Genomic DNA, 21,354 nt, shown 5'->3' with positions numbered 1-21,354 from the left:
TTATTTCACTACTTTTTAAGTAATGCTAAAACACTGCTGGTCCCTTTCAGAAGTTATAGTGATTATTTATTTTCCAAGAAAGAATGTGAAACAAATTGGTTATATAATATTCATTTTTAAATATTTTAAAATATCATTTAAATTGATTTTACACACTTTAAGCAATATCGTATCGAATGTCGAATATCACATTTTTTAACAAGGTATCGCATATCGCATTTTTCTTCAATATCGCACAGCCCTACTGCATAGTGTTTACTGTATAAATTAAATATAGATTTTTATCACAGCTGTGTTGTTGTTTGATGATCATTAATGACAGCAGCAGTATTTATAGGCCGCTGTCCCTTTAAGACCTGATGCACAAATCCGATATAATGATACACATCACATCCGATTTCTTTCTCAGAATGTCGAATATCACATTTTTTGACAAGGTATCGCATATCGCATTTTTCTTCAATATCGCACAGCCCTACTGCATAGTGTTTACTGTATAAATTAAATATAGATTTTTATCACAGCTGTGTTGTTGTTTGATGATCATTAATGACAGCAGCAGTATTTATAGGCCGCTGTCCCTTTAAGACCTGATGCACAAATCCGATATAATGATACACATCACATCCGATTTCTTTCTCAGCTGTTTTCATTCACTTGAGACATAACTGATTGCATTTACCTGAATGATTGTCGAGATGGGTATTTTGTCATAATTTTATGTGTGTGTGTATATGTCTGTTCAGAAGATTCAGAAGATAATTCAGTTCGGTGTTCGCGCACCGTCTGAAACGCGTGTGCACGCTTCATGTGTGTGCAGCTGTGCGCGTAGAGAATAACGAATCGAGTTCCCTTTCGCCTTTTCTCTCTGGAATTGTTTAAAATTTGCTTGCTTGTGTAAATACGAACAAATGATAAACTTATACTCTATTATGGTTACATTTTGCTGATCACATGCATGCCGAACCGTGGGGCTTGTTCCGTACGGATCACGGATCAACTACGATCTGTTTAATCACTACTATTGTTCCTGTTTCAAAGAGACTGCAGCCTTCAATGGCACACAAATCCAGACAAATACTGTTCTTCAAATGACTGCTTTTAGACATTCTTCTGCTTTTAGACCTGCTTTCATGAACAAGGTGGCACCAACAAGTCTTGATCGGAGCAAACCATTGGGTAAAGCGTGGCCTGAAGGAAAAGTTCACTCAAAGATGAAAAATCTGTCATTTACTCACCTTCATGTCCCTCCAAACCCATATAACTTACTTTCTTCTGAAGAAGACAAAAGTATGTGTTTACATGAACAGAATTAGTAAGTTTATGTTGAGCAGACTCAAAAGTATAACTTTAGAAAATCATATAAATTAATAAGCCTTTGGATTCATACAAAAGAACAGCTCTCCTACGCATTTCAGGTAGTTTCAGATATGCTGTATTCAACCCAGATGACTACATATGAAAATGCCACTAGTTTAAAATAACACTTGACTGTGCTGAGATATTTATAAGGGATAGTTCACCTAAAGATCAAAATTCTGTCATCATTTACTCGCCATCATGCTGTTCCCTAGTCTCGTGTAGCCAGACCTTTCTACAGACTATCGACAGAAGGTCTGGGAACCTTGGGTGCTTTGAATGGCCAAGGAGCGCCCAAGAGGCCATATGACTGACAGGTAAATCAACCAATTACATTTCTTTTTGTGTCACGTCGTTTAGGAGCGTGGAAATGTCCCCACAATAACAGACCAGTGTGTAAAACTCTTTGATGTATTTTAAAGACTTCAAAATTTCACATACTTTTGACAATCCAGCGTTTAGTTGATCCTGTTAAGCGCTTATTGTCACAGCTGTAAACACGACAGCTTTCTTTTTCCGTGAGGGGGTTTGGCGTCACGGCATCTTTGTTTCTAGGTGGAACGTTTAAGAATGCGACACACATCTCCTGGAAATCCTGTATAATTCAACCAATCAGATGACGACTTCAAAACTCCTGAAGTGTTTCCAATTTTGTGTGCGATATGTGTCAGAAGTTCAGCCAACGGACTGTGGACGAGACGTCTGAGGCTGATGGCCGTTGCACGCGATGTGAAAAAGCGAGACGAAATGCTGATGAGCGGTGATTTCACACCAAGCGTGAACTGACTGATCGCTTTCTGCTAATTCATGCCATGCTAGGTGGCGCTGACCAGCAATGCATTTTTCCTCAGATATGCATCTCCCATATGGTCCGCTGCTCAATATACAGCATTAAATTAAGATAAATAAATTTTGGTTCTACACCAGAAACACAATCTATAATGCTTACAAGAATACATTGTAAAAAATAAAGAGGTACAATTAGCATCAAGCTACATTTGAAAATGTATGTGATTATTTATGTTTTTGCTTAAAACCCACTTTAAACCATCATCGAGTGCTTGTAATAACTTCCGATCGAGATCTAAAGTGGATTTTTATTCTATAATAGGCAGACATGCACTCTTTGTATATTTTATAATGGATTGAATGCAAGCTTCTTCTCATTTCTTCTTTGTCATTAAAATATCATGAGCTGCATAAAACACAGAAAATATATCATCATAATCATGTCTATTTGCTTTCATATTTTATGTATAGAAAAATTTACATTTTTTTATATGCAATGGCAGGAGATATTATCCCATAATTAACAGATCTTGAGTACGCGCTCTACTCATAACACTCATAACACACTACTCATAACACTTCTATAACATAGAAGAAAACGGACAGTGCTCTTCAGATCACATTTAGTAGAGAATTAATAAAAATGATATTCTGTATAAAGAGCATGTGAAAATAAATCTGTTCTCAGATACCAGTTATAATAAGAATTAGAGCCCGACCGATATATCGTTTAGCCAATATTATCGGCCGATATGAGCCTGTCGCCGATATCGGTATCGGCGAATATGCCGTCGATATGAACTTTTTTTTTACAGAACATATAACGCAGGGAAAATGCTTGAAATGGTGTAATTACTTAGTTTGTCTAGCAGAGTGTGCTCCATTGTTTGCTACTGGCGACCTGGATGAAACGTTTAAAGCTTATCCTATAAGTCTATGGGAAACCACTGAAAATTTGAACAGCCATATCTCCGTAAAGGCGCGGCGAATCCGCACCAAATTCGGGGGATCCCTTCAGCTCAAGGAACCCTCTCGAATGCGAATCAAGAGTACGTCTAGAGGGCCTCTTTCAAGGTGAGACCACCCCCGCGTCGATAGTCCCCGGGGTTCGGGAGTTACGGGTGGTTAAATTTGCGATCCGGCGCCAACCGATCAAGCGATCCCCGGGGTACTACCTACGCGCGGAGGGTGGCGTTCGAGAGGGCTCCTCGAGCTGAAGGGATCCCCTGAATTTGGTGGAGATCTGCCGGCGTGTTCGCAAGATAGTGACACCAGCCAACACTTTCACTTCAGTAAGGAGGTTTCTTGTTCAGGCAGCAGCATTCAAGCGTTGGCTTATTCGACCGTAAGTGCCCTGCGAAGTGGACTTTACATGATATTCCGCCATGATTCCAGTTCCAAGGGAACGTACACGTTACAGTCAAAGGGCATTAAAGTGAGCGAGATGTGAATTTATATTTATTTACACAGGTATGTTATGTCACACTTCACACTTCTCTAGTAAGTTTCGTTTGTGTGTGAAGACAGTAGCGCAAATCCGTGAATGAATGTTCCAAAGTGAAATAAACTTCAACCGAATAAAGTTGAATGGAATTGAATTGAATTAAAGTTGAATAAACTTCAACTTTACTGTTCAGTGCACTGATGTCAGACTCATTTTGGATAATAAAGTTTGTTAAATTGTTAAATGCCCTGCCTCCATCATTATATATCTTTGTCATGTCATTATAAGTGTTTGATTACCACATTTGAGTGATCATTGCAAAAAATGTGTTTGTGTATATATTTTCTGTTTATGCACATACTGTATTCTATATATAGTACCAGTCAAATGTTTGGACACACGAATGGGAAAGTATCCAGACTTTTGACTGGTACTGTACTATAATATACACAAAGAATATCGACCGATATATCGATATCGGCCTTTTTGTTACTCCCTAATATCGGTATCGGCCCCAAAAAACCCATATTGGTCTGGCTCTAATAAGAATGCATTATCTTCTCTCTCAGAATACTCTTCTTGTTCTTTGTTTACACTGTTTTTGGAAACAGCGCCACCACTCTCACCCTTTTGTGCAACAGCAGCTGCTCTGGCCACGTGATATCTTAGCTCAAATCTAATTTGATGGACCATTTCGCCGGAGCGACGGAGGGAAAAAAAATCAACACACAGGACGAAAAAGAGAACATTGCTTTTTCGTGCCGCAAATGATTGCACCTGGTGTGAATAGCCACATAGGGATCTATTGTTTCAATTCAAAAGCGTCATCGTGGCAAACATTCACACCAAATTTTCGCGTTGAGTGTGAAAAGGCCTTGAGACAACAAACCTACTGAGTTTCTTTCTTCTATTGAACATAAGATAATATTGTGAGAAACAGCTCATGTTTTTTTGTCCATATAATGGATGTGAATGGTAATCAAAAAAAGTTTCACTACCAGCATTTTTCAAAACGTCTTTAACCGAAGAAGAAAGGAAGTCATATAGGTTTTGAACAACATGAGGGTTTTTAGAGTAAATTATAACAAAATTTAGATTTTTGGGTGAACTATCCCCTTAGCATAATGCATCACCCAAGACATTATGCTAAACTTCTACTTTTGTGTTCTATGGAAGTCACATGGGTTTAAGTAAATGATAACAGAATTTTCATTTTCAGATAAACTATTCCTTTAAGAACAGTTTCTCTGCACTTATTCCTGTGGTAGTATATGCATAAAAAGGCACACGGATGCTGAAAATGAATATGAATGTGAATAATAAAATGCAAAAGAATATAAGCAGTCATCAGGGCCCTTGCAAGTTAAGCTCCAAATCTCAAAAAAAAAAAAAGTGCTTACTCACCCAGGCTAAACTGCACTTCCCACAATTCTCTGATGTGTTTTTTAATTTGACTGCTGCTCCAAATATCTGAGGCACCACATTACGCAAGAACAAAAATATAAAAGAGGAAAGAACATGAAAAGAATTCTGTGAACAGAATAACAGGCACATTAGCTCTGTGCTTCCTCATCACAGCATGGCTAGGCTTTGGGAGAGCAGGAGAGATTGAATTTGGGATTGACTGTGTTTTCTTTTTCCGGGGAAGCGTTCGACTCTCTCTCTGTTGCCTCCAAAGCCATTATGCTGATATTCATGCTATTTATTCCCCTGCCTGGTAACAGCTCTCAGAGGAGCCATGTTGATCTTCGTAAAAATGAAGTGCTTTTGTCTGTTTATTGACCGTTTTAATAAAAACTCAAATTTAAAGGAGTACTACTGACACGTAATCTTAGCCCACTGATTCTCTCTCTGACTCATAGTACTCTCTCTCTTTCACACAGACAACACTTAGCCTGTCTGGCCCGGTTATACCCTTTGGCAAATGCACGAACACACATGCACACACAAACTCGCACCAATCTGATCTAATCCAAATGGAGTGGTGAGGATTTCTAACCTCTGATAATGAATGTAATTTCATTTTTATCCCAGGGACCTTCCCTAAGCTGTGCCTGAGTGCCTGAGCTTGGTTGATGTATCTGTCTGTTTCACACATATGCACATACTCAGACACACACACACACACACACACAGGATGCCATGGACTTTCTTAGCACTGGGACCAATCAGCACTAGTGGCAATGTGTGTTTTTTTATTTTTATGGCCGATGACAATACAGACATTCCAGAGAGCAGGATGGTTGATGTCTGAAACAAATAATATAAATAAGTTACAGCAAATAAATGACACACAAATATGCTGAATTTAAAATATACAATTGTTTCATACATTTTTACTCTATATACAGTGGGTACGGAAAGTATTCAGACCCCCTTAAATTTTTCACTCTTTGTTATATTGCAGCCATTTGCTAAAATCATAGCATGGAATTTAATTTACTTATATAGTAAGCCCAAGGTAACTAGAAATTGCACAAGCTTCAGTCTGGATCCAGCCTCTTATGAAGATCTGATATGACCGAACGCCTGAGAAGAGATGATGCCGACCCTTCCAAGGACCTCAGATGACGACAACCCTGAACCAACATACAAAACTACCAAATTTTCCAATACATTTGATCGCAACATATAATCGTTGCTGTTAATGGTGTACACCGTTTGTTTTATTGTACATTTCTTCCATATGGACATCCCCTTTACATAATCACCACTGATAAACTACTCCTAAATGTAATGTAGAAACTTTCATTTTCTGTGAAGCTGCTTTGCAACGGAGAGCGCTATACAAATAAACGTGAATTGCTTTGAGAGTCTGAGCTCCTACAGTCTACTGGTTCTGTAATGTGAGATGCGCGTGTAGGCAGATGAGGGAGGAAATACAGAAAAAACTCTGTCCCTGAGCCCTGCCTGGTTCCAGACAATGCTGTTTTTAGTAAGAGAACCCGAATATATTGCATATCTTGAAATTTAGGCAACTGGGTTTGGCTCAATGACCTAGAAGGGAACGCTCTCAATACTTGCACACAATGCAAAAAACATGAGGCATGTGTTTATTAGGGCTGCCTGCTAAGGCAGGAATCACTACTGCATATATTTATGTTTATTGTTCAAAACCCCTATTGTATTAAACTGCACTGTTTGTGCTGCTGATATAAATGATACCTCGAAAATAGTGCAGCTCGCTGAGAAGTGTGCTATTCTAAGGAATCAGAATCCAATGATTTCCACCTGGATGATGATAAAACGCGTGGAAAAAAAAATCCTTAGACTTGCACTGAAGGAGGGACTCAAGCTATATCTAGGGACCAGAATATCAGAGACTTGCAAGTGGGCTCTTTTGACTTGCGCCAGTAAGCAACCACCTAGCAACCGTACAGCAATGCTCTGCCAACCACCCAGAACACACTAGCATCATGCCGCCAATTTCAGAACTGGAAGACAGCACTAACATTCTGTATAAAAAAAGATAGTCAGTTCTATTTTAGGCCTTTGGCGCTGAGAGATAGGACAAGAAACGGTATAAATGACACAAGCTGGACTTGAACTTGCGTCGCTCACATGAAAACCACAGCTCTGACCTTTTGTACTTTTTAATGACGTCAACATAAAAAGACAATGAATGATTAAATTGGATGAGGTTTGGGTTGAAAGAAAGGTTAGGAGGCTTAGGAAGAAACTGATGCCTTCCATCCTTTCTTTCTCTTTCACTCTGTAAACAGAGAAGCTTGTCAGGCCACATTAGCGCTCTCTCCAGTTTCAGATTAGCATGAAGGCAAATTACTCACAAACACACTTTTCAGCAGAATTCAGGTACAAAGAGAATCTACACAGGATATTGGACAGAAGAATAGGGCATGGATGAGGTGATGAGAGTCCTCTGACTTGTCTCACGTTACCCTCTCTCACTCTCTTAATGTTCAGTGCATTGTTCTACTGTGATTATATGGTTGGGAGTTTGGGGACGCAAAGCTACTTTAGACAATTACACACTCACTGAATATTGAAAGTAGTATAAGCGCTCTCTGTCTCCCTCAGACACACACACAGAAAACCTCACTTTCATACGCACACACTTACTTTCACTTTCAGTAGGGAATGCCCACATCATTTAGACTTCTTCCAATGCTCAACATACAGAAATATACATTTCAGAAAATCCTTCTTTCCTCTACAAACAGCCTCTAACCGTCCCAAACACCTAAAAAACACAAACACAAACCCATCCTGTTAGATACAAACTAATAGGAGAACCTGTATGTATGCATGCATGCAGTTCTTTCAGGACAGTTTGGAAAGAAACTTGGCTTACATTAAACCTGCTAAGTACAGAATGTGAGAACTATTTTATCAATGATGAGATGGTGAAAAAGAAAAACCAGAGAGGATGATTCTCCTCTTCTTGTAAAGGCTTCAGGGAGGAGAGTGCCAGCTCAAAACTAAAAGATTTTGACTCTGATCTATAGAGACGTGAATGAGTCCTGAACAATGATTTTCTCTCTTTCTCAATTTCCCTCACTCTCTTTTCCCTCCCTCTTGAGAGAGACCCATACAGGCTGATCTTCAATCTTGCTGTCTGCTTGTAGGGATACTTACAGGTTAAGCCCTGGGCTAAACTTCACTCTACCACACAGTTCTGGACGTCCTTTCTGCTCTAACAAGAGAGAACAGGTTTAACAGAGAGGGAAGATCAGAGACAGAACGAAGACAGTGAGCGAAATTTAGAGAGAGTGCATGCCAGAGAGCTGTATGACAGCACAAAGACAGGTAGAGAGGGAGAAGGAGGGATGCAAAAACAGAGGCAGGTGGAAAAAGACAAGCAAGCAGAAGAGGAAAGACATGCATTTGACTGCAAGTGGAACTCAGTGGTAATAAAACCAACTCTCCTTTCCTGCTTTCTCACTCTTTCTACTATCCTTAATTACCTCTCTCAGGAATGGCAAACGAGTAAACAGCACTTAAACAGCCAGCTGGGAGAAATAGAGAGAGGTATGGAGAGCGGAAAAAACTCGGAGCAGTTTAACAGTGCGTGGATTGAGGAGTCCGTAAGCGTATGGTGACATTACAGAGACACAAATGGCCAAAAACAAAACATCAGCAAATGTTAAACAATAAACGTATGTAAAACAATAAAAGCTCATTTTTAATAGGAGCCAAATAGGTTTTGCTATTGTCAAGGCCCTTGTTTATATCTAGGGAGAAGGGTGGCAGATGGATGAAAATTAGGGGTGGAACTTACTCACAGTTCAGTTTGTATCACAGTTTTGCTATGTGCTATGTTTAGGCAAAAACTATACTGTCAAATAAAAATAAAGAAAATAAGAATAATCTATCTAACTTCAAGAAATAGCACAAATAAATACAACAGAGTATACAAATAAAATAAACAGTGTTTTTCAGGTTTTTTTTTAGGTAGGTCTAACATTAGTTTTTAGGTACAGAAATTTAACAAAGTAATGAAATGTAAAACAGCATTGCATATTTGACTGTATAAATTAAAGATGAATCTTTATTAAAGTTACAAAAGCTATTCATTCAAGAGCAGGGAGTGATTTCTTTGTTGTTGCTATTTGATTAATATTAAGAAAGTGCTGTCACTTTAAGAGAATGCACTGATCCAGTGCACTGATCCAGTACATTCAGCCAGCTATGTCTGCTATAGGATACCTACCAAGACGGGCATTTTGACATAATTTTTGTCTATATACAGCAAAATTAGATCATACAATAATATAATTTATTTCTGTGATGGCAAAGAAAAAAAAACTGTCAGCAGCCATTAATCAAATTTATGAAAATATGTGAGACTATCAGCTTTCCTTATGAATATTAATAAGGTGATGTAACTGACTTGTAGAAAAGGCAGGTAAGTGGGTGCTAGCCATAGCAGAATTACCGCTTGAGCCTTCATTCAGTCCTCTTACCAATGCAACCGGTGCACACCAAGCTAAACACAATTCTTAAAATAAGATGAAATTATACAACACCACTCAAACAACCATCAATCATTTCACAAGGTCTATTAAATGCTGCTTTGTACTTTTAAACAATTGCAGTCTATTTACTTGGCTACGTAACTAACTGGCTTCGACCATCACTCCTAATGTGTTAGCAGACCCACTCAAAGCACTGGTACTTTAAAGAGGTACCAACAGCAGAACTCTGAGTGAAAGCAAATATCACAGGTCTCTTCTACTGCACTTACGTAAAGTTCCCCAAAGATTACACCCCTTTCTGCCTCCTAAAGCAGAGGCTGGAGAAGAGAGAGCGGAGGAGAGAGGGAAAGGTAAGTGCTGTAGGTTTGTCTTATCAGGGGAAAGCAGGCGAGGATATCTCTGAGGCCTCGGGGTGAAGGGAAAAACGCTGCTGCCATTTCACCCACAGAAAGTGAGAGAGGGAGTGAGAAAGGGAAAGAGGGGGGCAAAGAGACAGATGGGTTGTGGCACACACAGGCAGCGCCCGCTGTACCCTCTCCAGTGCCTCTCTGCCATAATGAATAACATTATGGCTGCATGAAATGTCACCGGACCCATCCCCCAAGACGAATGGAGCCTCAAAATGTCAGATGTGCATCAATATCATTGTGAGCGTGTGTGTGTTTCCATGTGACGCAAGGACGTAGGTGTTCGCAGAGGTGCATTATTATACACACACACACAAGGATGTGACTGTCTCAGGGACCGGTACAGTTAGTAGAAATGCCAAGAGTTTATCAGAAATTTCCATGGATGGCACAAATCACACATTACAATCTCCATGATATTTAGGATGATCAGCCGCTCCATGAAACACTGTCTCAGTTTTATGTCAGTGTTCACAACATCAAAGGTCATTTTGGGAAAGAGTATGTTGTGCTACCAAACTCACAATATACTTTGTGGTATATTGATCATTTTTTAGTTAATTTTTTTTGCAACACATCATGGTTCAACAAAAAAGCATGATCCACTGCCGTGGGACCAGCATGACAGAGCTGCTAGAACTTGCACAGTGAAAATTATACATTAAAGTAACAAAAAAAAGAAAGAAAAAACAGAAGTAGTGACAGATCCATCAGGATTTTGGATTGTGTAGAAGCAGGGTTTAAATGATTGGAGAAATCCAGCATACGTCACCAGAGAGAAGTCTGTTGTTTTCACCAGAAGACTGAGTTATGACATTTTGATTAAACATTAAGAAGTCAGTATTAATTATTCACGATAACATGCATTTACAAAATAAATACCCATTTTACGCAGATTAGGAAATAAACATTTTTAAAATATATATTTTAGTGAACAAAACGTCAACAAAAAAATATATGTAAAATATATATAATGTTCAAAAATGATTTAAAAATATTTTTGTATGGAAGGGCTGAGAAAATGTTGACAGGGAAACAAAACCTGAACTAGTACTGGCAATTACATCCTATGTGGTTTTCATAAATAAGTTGACATGACTTCATCTGCTTCTTGTATTCTAATTGGCTAAATGAAACTTTTTGTTTTCAATCAAAACTGTTTCTTAGAACAAAACACAGAGCGGGTCATTCATCTGGCCAACAACAGAGAGACACAGAAATTGCCAATGAGAGGGCGTGAATCATTCAGAACATACTCTTGCACCATGTGGAATGTTAATTTGTTTCTTTATATTTTAAGTTGTTCACCAAGGAAGCTTTTATGTTATTAATAGAAGCATTATTTATCTATTACTGCATCGCATGCGTACAGAGAGCAGTGAGGTCACGCCAAGCAGACAGACCATCTGACAGAACTTATGCCTGGCAAAGTGATGGAGTGATCTAGTGCCAAGATGAGCAGTACACATATACACACACAGCGCTGTGAGCGCTCCACCCAACTCTGAGCAAATCATCTAGGTCTTAACCGTGTGTGTGTGTGTGTGTATCATGGTGCCAAAACTCAGCAGGACAGGCAACATGTTGAGAAGTAATCACCCACTGAGGCCTGCGGTTAACGAGAGCCTCGATCCATCACACATACACACACACACCTTAGTACAGCCACAGTAGAGGTCGGTGCCTTATGGAGAACCATAGACACACACAAGCCCCATAAATATATAAAATCCCATACCTGCGACATTTCACAGTCTCGGCTTCCGGCGCTTTAAAATGCTTTGCAGGCCACCAAGCAAGTGTTCTCTAGAGGAATGGAAAATACTGACACATGGAGCGCTCTTCACCACAGCACAATGACTTCACGCTGTTAGCTTTGACACTGCTGCTTGCAGGGCATCGTATTTTGTTTTATTATTTTCACCCATCCTATTATACAGAGAGATGTTTTTCTTTCTGCGACAGAGTTGGCCTGAAAGGCTTATCCAGCGATCTCTCTACGGTAAAATAATTTGAGAAACATTTCATTTCCCTGAAAATGGAGCGGCTTCTTTATTGCCCTCAGAGCTTATATTTGATTACAGATTACAGATTTCATCCATCCTCCCTCGTTTCTGTCATCTCATTACTCGTTTTTCTCCTTCGCATCTCTTAAATAGATCATTGCTTATTTTATTTCTATTTCCTCTCACCCTATAAAAGCGCATTATGCTTTTCTTTAGATGCTCTGCTTCACTCGACACTGTCATCTCTATCTGAGGTCATCAGTACGACAGAGTTCAGGTAAACACTGACAAAATCACACTTCCTCCCAATTTGCATAATGAGGCCTATTTGACTCTAATTATGCTAACAAGTAGCATCACCCCTAAGCCTCTCATCACCCTCTTAATGAGCGTTAATTATTCCATCTACACAAACAAGAGCCACCTCTAACACCTCCAGTATCTTCTTTTTTCCCCTCCTTCGCTCTCCCTTTCTCATATCATCACAGGAGAAAGAACCAAGCCCAATCGATACAGAAAATTGCCTTAGCGAGAAAGAAAAAGAGAATGATAGCCAACTAGAATGATAGCCAACTAGAAACACAAAAGTGCAACTCTAATTTCCAGAGCCGATACCATATGGCTACAATACATCCAAAAGGGAGCGTGAGAATATGTGGAGTCTAGCTGGCGATAATGCCAATAATTTCTCAGGAGTTCTGAGGGCATGTACGCGTTAAATGAACTGCTGGCCGAGAGTCCTTAATGACAGAGAAATATCTTCCGGCAATCTGCAAATAGATGGCGAAAACAAGTTTTCAAGAAAACAAAAGAATAAAATAGAGATGTGCATAAATTCTTGAATCATTAAGGCAATTTATTCATGCCTTCTTCATCAGTCCATCCAGTTTTGCTTTTGCTGCCAATTTGTATCACAGTCTGCCTTTCTTCTTCAGTCTGGCTTTGTATTTACCCACATGCCCTTCCCTAATGCAAAAATCTTCACAAAGTCACAGAATGAGTGAATGAATTAATAAAAGTGAAGCGGGAGCCTGTGTGTGTGTTCTCACTGCAATACGCAAATTCCTAAAGTCCCACGGTACAGTTATGCTCCAATGATCTAATGATTTTTCCCCCCCTCCTCTTCATTCTTCCTTTCTGAATCCGACTGAAATCAATTTGCTGAGATGAAAGTTTTAAATTTTATTACGTTTGCAAAATGGGAACTCGCTAACTGGTCTTTCTGCAGTTGTAATGGAAAACCATTTCGGTCTTAGCAAACTTCTTTCTCTACGGCTCTGAGGGTTAGAATTGACAGAATCGCATTTAAGTATTTCGTATGGGAACACAACAGAGGATTTCTAAGGAAACATTTACCTTTAGACTCCCGAATAACAACGCTTCTTTGTTCGGGATTATAGAGCATAAACAAATAGAGAATAAACAAATAAATAAAAATAAATAAATAGAGTCACTTCTAGGAAATCAAAAGGAGAAAAATAGACGGGGAAATGAAAGAAGAAGGGGGGCAGAAAGAAAGAAAGAAATCTTTCCTTTGGGAGTTTCATTGTCTTCCTCTGGGTCATTATCTCAATTAAAAACACAGAAGATAATGATCACAGTCATTACTTTCACTCATCTGCCCCCCTCCCGTCCACTATCCCTCTTTTCTCTCTGGATGCCAATCTGTGGGGAAATATCTTCTTGATTACCCCTCTTTGGCTATGGATTATTAAAAGCACACACTCGCAGCTCTCACACTTCTTGTTGTGAATCTCGAATTTAATCGGATGAATTTAAGAAACAAAGCAAAAATGCACTATTTATTGCTTTGCTAGAAAGTTTGTCAGCAAGAAAACCCACCAAGGGGGTGTGTGTCTGTGCATGCCTGAATGCCTGCACGGCTGTGTGTGTTTGTATGAACGAGTACAGAGAGAGAAAGAGAGAACGAGCAAAAGAGATTTAGGCTTCACAGTCTCCCTAGAGCAAATCATCTCCCTGGTGTCAGCCAACCCTCAAACATATGGGCCCCTTGCTCGGCCTGGCTCGCACACGGCCAGTGTGTGTGTCTATGCGTGCGTGTGTGTGTCGCAGGGCAACTGTGTTTGACAGCCTGATAGTCTGACAGTTTTAATAACACCTCTGGTTTTGTTACAACTGTTCAGACCTGCGGTTGAGCCCCAAAACACACAGATATCTGCCCTCAGACGCCGGAGGGAGGGGTTAGCTGAAGATGAGCGATGCTTCACAGTCAGTTTTCGCACAGCTAGGAAAATGAGCTCTAAGCCCTACTTGGAAGACGGTCCTTCGGTAAACATCCATCTGCTTTTGTCAATTAAGCTCCTAAAACTCCCTGAAGCAACAAAAACCTTTCATCCCACAGATTTATCGATGGCGTCGTTGAGAACAGGTGCGTTTTCAGGCCTTCAATTGCAGACAAATTGCAAATTTGCTGTAACTCACTCACAGATCTGTCTCCTCAGTCATCAAACACTGGCACATCACACAGACACATGCACATTATAAGCTGTTTTCTGCTTCTTGCTTCCATTCCTCATATGCTGCGCAATTCGAACAGTCCATCCTACTGTATGTCAGCAGTTCTGTAGTCTAAAAGAAAAAGCATAAATAAATCAAACAACTGGCACTTTCGTAATCATACTGACAGCCGCTAACCTGCAAAAACTGCGCGGTTCTCTACAAACACAAATCTGCAAATATTCCTGCGGACATTGCACAGTTCACCGGACACAATTCCATGCATTCAAACCACATGCTGTCTGAACTTGAAAGTGATGTACTCTTTGCACGCAGTCCATTACACACAGCAGTATGAGGCCACGTTTGCAGGAAAGGAGGCTGGGGAAAAAAACAGTAATGATGATGTTGATGACAGTTTCAGTGCTTGATCAGCAAGTGCTGTCTCCAGAGTCAACATCTCGGATACCGCCCAAGCCCTCGCACACTTGGACAAACTTGTCATCCCTCACGTTCTTCAACACATACTTTCTAATTTTGCAATCCCCCACACTTTCTGTCTGTCTCTATCTCACCCCCCACAGCCTAATTGTTTGTTTGCATGACATGTCCAGTTTCAGACTTGCTGGGATAGTGTAAGTAAAAATAGATGTGAAGGCCACTGCGGGTCCTCAGCTGGAGAGGATGAATAAAAACAGCACGCTGCTGGGACACAAGTCTGCTCATTTCATCACTGTCTCTTGCTTCTGTGGACAGTGAAAATAGGGTGGCTCACCTTTAGCACAGCAAATATCTTTGTATGTATTCAATACTCACTCAAATATAACAATACTGTCCACATAAAGACAAAAAAAAATGAAACGCATCTGTGTTACTCAGCACATCAGCTCATTATAAATTAATGACAGAAAGAGAAAATACTCCTGCGAAAAGAAATTGGGTTTACTTTCATTTGCACAGTAAGATGTTTTTGTTTTTGACGAGATTGAAGACCTTACGGATAATACTCTTATGTAAAAAATAATAATAATTATAAACAGCTAAAACATTGCACGTCACGCTCTCTTCCTAAATGCCCGAGAATAAATGTGCTCGTGTCACTATCATAAAACTGTCGTTTCCACGCGATATTTCGTGCGGTACGCTTCAATCATCCCGTTTCTACATCTCTGTCTTGCCAGCTAACTACATGCATGCATAATTCATGATAAGACTGCAAAACAACAAGGTGAGAAACCAACATTTCTATTATTTATACGCTTGGCACAACAAAACCACACCGCTGCTGTCGCTGCGCGCCAGTCTCTTCCAACGACCAAATGCACGAACCACTAACCACAGAAGTGTGTGTATTCATCTATAAATATTTCAATTGTAAATTAAGATGTTAAAATGGGTCAAGTGGAATAGGGAGCAGCCTGCACCAACTTTTTTTGCATTCGCGCTACAGACGTGAAAGCGCACTGACATTGGGCTTCATAACAAACAGCTGTTTGAATATATGAAGGATGCTTGACATTTTTAGCATGCTCGCTAAATTTAATCTGCACGATTTGCCATCTAGCAACAAGTTTTGGATGTGCGTAAATGTTTCTTTACCTCCGTGGAGAGACGCGACGAGGAGCGCTTGCAGCAACGCCATCCGTCCAGCGATCATCTTTGGCTTTCTGGGTGGTAGTGTATTGTTCAAACACGACATTATGAATAGTCTAGTTTGAGAAGTTGTTGAATAAATAACATAATCCTGTGGAAAGTCATGTGATAATGTAACTGGCTCGACGGCAGATTGGCGTTGTTACGGTCCCCAAAAATCCGTGTCCTTTAACTATCACCAAAATTCCGTGAGAAACGAGAACCAAACGCTTCAGTAAAGTGATACGGCGTTATGAGAAGCCAGGGAAAGTCACTGTCATTGTTCCTCTGGTGCTATTATTCCTTCAGTACATAAAAGTTTAAAGCAAGTGTAGAGGTCCGGACCGGTGGCGTTATGAAGTTACGCGCCGCAGAAGTTGATGTTCTCCGCGCGTCCTATGAATCCGTCTCTTGGCGCACGAGAGCGCAAAACCACCGGCGGTCGACGCTGACTCTCTCTGAAATGTTCCCATCGCTCCGGTGACGCTGCTTTTGCGTTAACATGTCTGATTTTTAGCTTCGCTTTCCCTAAATGAACTTACTCGCGTAGTTCTCCTGAGACAGAAAGGCCAACAGTCGAGCTGTACTCCAGCTCTGAGAGCGGGAAGCGCGTGAAGAGGAGGCGAAAACGAGTGACATCTTGGCTAGCCAATGGGGCTTTCCCACAGAACAGGTGCACTAAAAAGACAGCCAATCACAAGCAAGGAAAACCTCTCATCCCTGCAACCAAGGAGGCTGATGGATTAACAAAAACACATTTTCATTTTACAAAACGCAGTTTTTACGCACTGTTGTACTGGTTTTTTAAAGTTAGGGAAACAGATATATAAAGCTTTATACATAAGCCTTCAAAGACTGGACAGTTTGGAATGTTAAAGTTGATTTTTGGCTATACAAATATGACTTTGGTTCAAATTAACATGCTGACAGACTTGAAACAAATGTACATTTTACCTACTGAAACAAAAAACATAATTTGACCATAATTGCTTCGCTGATCGTAGCTGGTTTAAGACGGTCTCTCAACCAGCTTTAAAATGCTAAAATCCTCAAAACCCAGCCAACAAATCAAAGTAAAAACCAGTAAACCTACTTAGGTTGGTTTAAGCCAGGGGGACCCAAACTCAGTCCTGGAGGGCCGGTGTCCTGCAGAGTTTAGCTCCAGCTTGCCTCAACACACCTGCTGGTAAGTTTCTAGTATGCCTATAAGAGCTTGATTAGCTGCTTCAGGTGTGTTTAATTGGGGTTGGAGCGAAACTCTGCAGGACACCGGCCCTCCAGGACCCGAGTTTGGGCACCCCTGGTTTAAGCTGTTTTCCTTTTCTACATCTTCCCAGTATATGCATACCATGGGAATCCAACCTATGACCTTGGCTACATAAAAAGAAAGCATATCAAGATATATTTTAAGTATGAGAAAAAGTCTATTTAGTGGGAACCTCAGCATGAGTAAGTGTGAGTCTCTGATCAAATAGAGGAGTAACAGGGACCCCTAGTGAGGAATTAGTGAATAACCTGTCTCTGTGTGTGGTCTAAGCGGCACAGGCAATGCAAGATTTGAAATGTATTCCTATTTTACATGCATTTGATGTTTTTACTTGTAAATCTACCATAAAGAAAAGATCATATATCAAAACATTAGTTAATGTTGTCTTGTAAAACTTTGACATCCACCAAGACAAATGCATCTGCATACATGGTGCCGCTTTTTGGTTAAAGGCAAAACTAATTCATTTAAAACGAGGCCTGTTAACTCCTTATCTACCTTTTTGATGATTACAGGAGCTGTATTTTCGACCATGCTTTTATTTTTTTCTTTGGCAGGCGAAATATTTCCAGCTATTGAGTGTGTGAATGATGAGTCTAATCGCCAGGCCCAGCTTTTGGGATCGATGTTTTTTGGCCCAGATTTCTGAATACACTGCATTGTACATTTAGAACAAATACCACCGGCTCTCTTGTATCTCTGTCTCCTTTTCTTGCCTTCTTTCCCTCTATTCCTGTATTATATGCGCACAGGCACACACTAGCACACAGACATCATCAACCCTAAGAGACCCCAGCACTGATATTCATGGAATATATTTTTCACACTTAAACATATCTTCAGGAAGCCATTAATTATTAAATCAAACCCAGACAGCAACATAGTTTTGGCGTGAAATCCATGCGGGCCAGATGTGGGCCGGATCTGGGCCGACACTGGTTGCTGTCTGGGAATAGTTCTTTAATTTAGACACAATTTGCCTATTCTGTATAGTTTGAAAAAGTTTAGGGCTAGCATTTAGGGTTGCAAAATTTCACTAATAATTCACAACAATTCGGCATTCAACAAATTTCAAACAGTAAGGATATAGTCAAGAAAAGTTGAGAAATGTCACTATTTGACCATTTTAATACTTTAATGAATATTCATATCAAATCATAATTAAAATATATTAATTTAATATCAATTCATATAAAAATATACAATTATACATCAATTATTTTAAATTTTTTATTTTACATATTAACGTATATATATAAAAAAAATATCAACAAGTCGGTAATGATGAAAAAACTCAGAAATACCTGAAAAAGGACCAAATAATTTTTGTACCATTCACTGAGGAAGTTTAACCAAGTTTTTTAAATGTTAGTTTTAAAATTGTAGCCTTTTCCCCATCACTAGCAAGCTGTGGCAGTTAATATGCAAATTCGTCCCATCAAATCTGTTGTTTTGATCGATTTCCAAGTGTCAGAGTTCAAGGGAACATATACAAATTAGAGGGGGTTTGCTCTGTGTGTCAATGATAATAAAAATAAAAATTAATTTCTAACTCCACACCACAAACTGATCTTTAAACCACTTTTGGTACGCCATTCATCATCTTGGGAGACTACGTACTGACTGAGTTAACAAAAACTGCTTTTATTATGAGCCGTTTGTGATGACTAACAACGATTTCCTCAAATAATGAAGGCGGCTGTCGTTAGAGGAAGCTCACCTGGCCTTAGAGAGGACCGCAATCAGCAGTAACTGCAATGATCCTCATTAGAATAAACACACACACACAAACACTATTGTCACAGATACACACAGCGAACATGAGCCCCGGCGCAGAAAGGCAGCTCCGTGCTTGTTGAACCGTACCGCATATATTAGAATCTCATTAACAGTGGGTGAATTGCAGGGCTCAGAGGGCATGCTAGCAGGCACATCGCTGGGGCGGACAGACCAGCAACACTTTGTTACACACCACAGGCTCTCATACCGTTCATTAGTTAGTGAAACAAGCCATCGTAAACTCAAACGACACCAGCAACCCAATTACAAAGCCTATATTCCAATTAAGAAGTGAAGCCACACACAATTAAATAATTAACTGATGCAAATGAATGCCATCATGTAGGCCATCAAACCGATTGTGTTTGCAGTGCAGCACTTTTGGCTCTCCTGTGTCACATAACGAAGGAATCAAAATGAATATTACAAAATACACTCATAAGATCGTGCTATGCAAATTAGCCGTGGTTCATCACGTAAGCAATGATTGTTAAAACACGTTATCTCAGCCTTTGAAACGGACGAAGTGCAATCGGTCTTTGAAACGAATGCTTTTCTTTCTCTGCAGAGAAATGAACGTTTTCCTGACTGAGGGCCTCCAGCCCTTTCAGGATCTCTTACAACCAGATCAATTACGCTCTTGAAAAGCTGTTGTTTAAACGCGCGTCTCCTCAGGAGATGCAATTTAACACAGAGCATAAATCAATGCCGACGAGAAGGGCTAATTCAAAGCCCTCATTTGATGTCAATTTGGCCCTGACCGTGGTCCGTTTATAATGACTGAATGTGTTGGGAGTATATTACCCGGAACGGAGCCACAAAGCGTGTGCAGTCATAACTTCCAGGTCTCTGAGACATCCAAAGCACATTTCCATACTGCGCCTGTCCAGAATCGTTTGTTTACTAGCCTCTTTGGATGAAATACGGGTGTCACGAGTCATCAATCTGCACACGACCGGAGGTGCAAACGTTTCTTTGAACTGCATCTCGTATTCAGAGAAACGTCGAGTACTCCAGCGTCTCACGAGGGAACGCTCGTCTGAAAGAATCTAGAAAACGCAGCCAAATCCCTTCCCGTATTCAGCACCAATCTGTTACTGGCTCCTCTGAGATCCATAATGACAAAACAGAGAGTGGAGACAAGAAGCAGGACATGACCGATAAACTGGCACGCGTCTATTATCTGTAATTCAAAGTGAGGATTTTTCAAACTCACTAGAATTTGGAGCAGATTGCAGGTCTTTTGTAAGCATTCTGAAATTTTGAGAGTCCTTGTCTGGCCGTGATGCATTGCATCTTATTAGACGCATGAATCACAGGCTAGAGGATTAATGTAGAGTGCAGAGGTAAAAGATCAAAGGTTAAAGTGAGAGGAGGTCACAACAATGGGAAATGTAAAATGAGGAAATATTGCCTGTAAAAATGGAAGCTGGTGCCATAATGCTGTAACGTGGGCTATTTATGGGAGATCGAATGAGAACACCTAGTCTGGCAGTTTACCATTTTTTGTAGCCAACAGAGACATCACTGAAAACAAAGAAAAAAACTGCATGGCCTAGTGATTCCAAATACAGAACATCATTATGATGCATACAAAAAACACAGTAAATAATGATCGTGTTTAAGAGTTGAGCAGATGAGAATGCCAGCTTGAAAGCTAGAAATGAGTTGGGGTCATGTCAATGAAAGATTTAACGAAGCAAATTGTTATTGATCATAGTTAGTTGTAATTGTGAATCTTAACATTCCAATTTAGGCCTTCAGTGTTCTGTTGATCAAGAATAGCGACTGAGCTTGCCAGACTACACTATTGATTTTGCTGGTTTATGAGGAGACAGATTAACCAAACTACATTTCCACTAATTCTCTGGAGCAGAGATTTCCATACCGAGGTTTGCAAACTGTTTATTCACACGCAAGCAGCTCATGATCCAGTGTTTTCAGTGTCTCACAGCAGCTCTGTTCACAGTAACTGCAGCGAACTCCATATCTGCATGCCATGTACCGAGTTTTCTGTGCATTTGGGAAAGCGATGTGCACTCGGATCACTTTATTTACACATTTTAAATAAACAAACAATAAAGCTTGATGATTTGAAAAGTTAAAATCTTGAGGGTTTGAACGTGAAGGCATAAATATTAGTATTACTTGTAGTATAAAATAAAATGCATTCTTTTTTCAAATATTCATTTTTATTTATTTTACTTAACAATTCCAATGTACAATGATACATGTTTGTCCATTTTTGTAATTAGACTTAAAAATAATATTATTATGA

General features: G+C 39.8%; 1 protein-coding gene across 1 annotated transcript in view; it reads right to left on the bottom strand.

Annotated features, from left to right (window-relative positions):
- The window catches only part of LOC107597343 (transmembrane protein 132C-like), a 61,764-nt gene extending 45,169 nt beyond the window's left edge, over positions 1 to 16,595 (bottom strand). The window contains exon 1 of the mRNA XM_016288357.1: positions 15,998 to 16,595. Coding sequence (XP_016143843.1) covers positions 15,998 to 16,097 — 100 coding nt within the window. The 5' untranslated portion in view covers positions 16,098 to 16,595. The remainder of the gene's footprint in view (positions 1 to 15,997) is intronic.
- Positions 16,596 to 21,354: the final 4,759 nt, after the last annotated feature.

The sequence above is a fragment of the Sinocyclocheilus grahami genome, unplaced genomic scaffold (assembly GCF_001515645.1).
Source record: "Sinocyclocheilus grahami isolate Dianchi unplaced genomic scaffold, SAMN03320097.WGS_v1.1 scaffold230.1, whole genome shotgun sequence".
NCBI classification, from domain to species: domain Eukaryota; kingdom Metazoa; phylum Chordata; class Actinopteri; order Cypriniformes; family Cyprinidae; genus Sinocyclocheilus; species Sinocyclocheilus grahami.
Note: the sequence above shows the minus strand (reverse complement) of the source record. Positions and strands in the feature narration are given on the sequence as shown.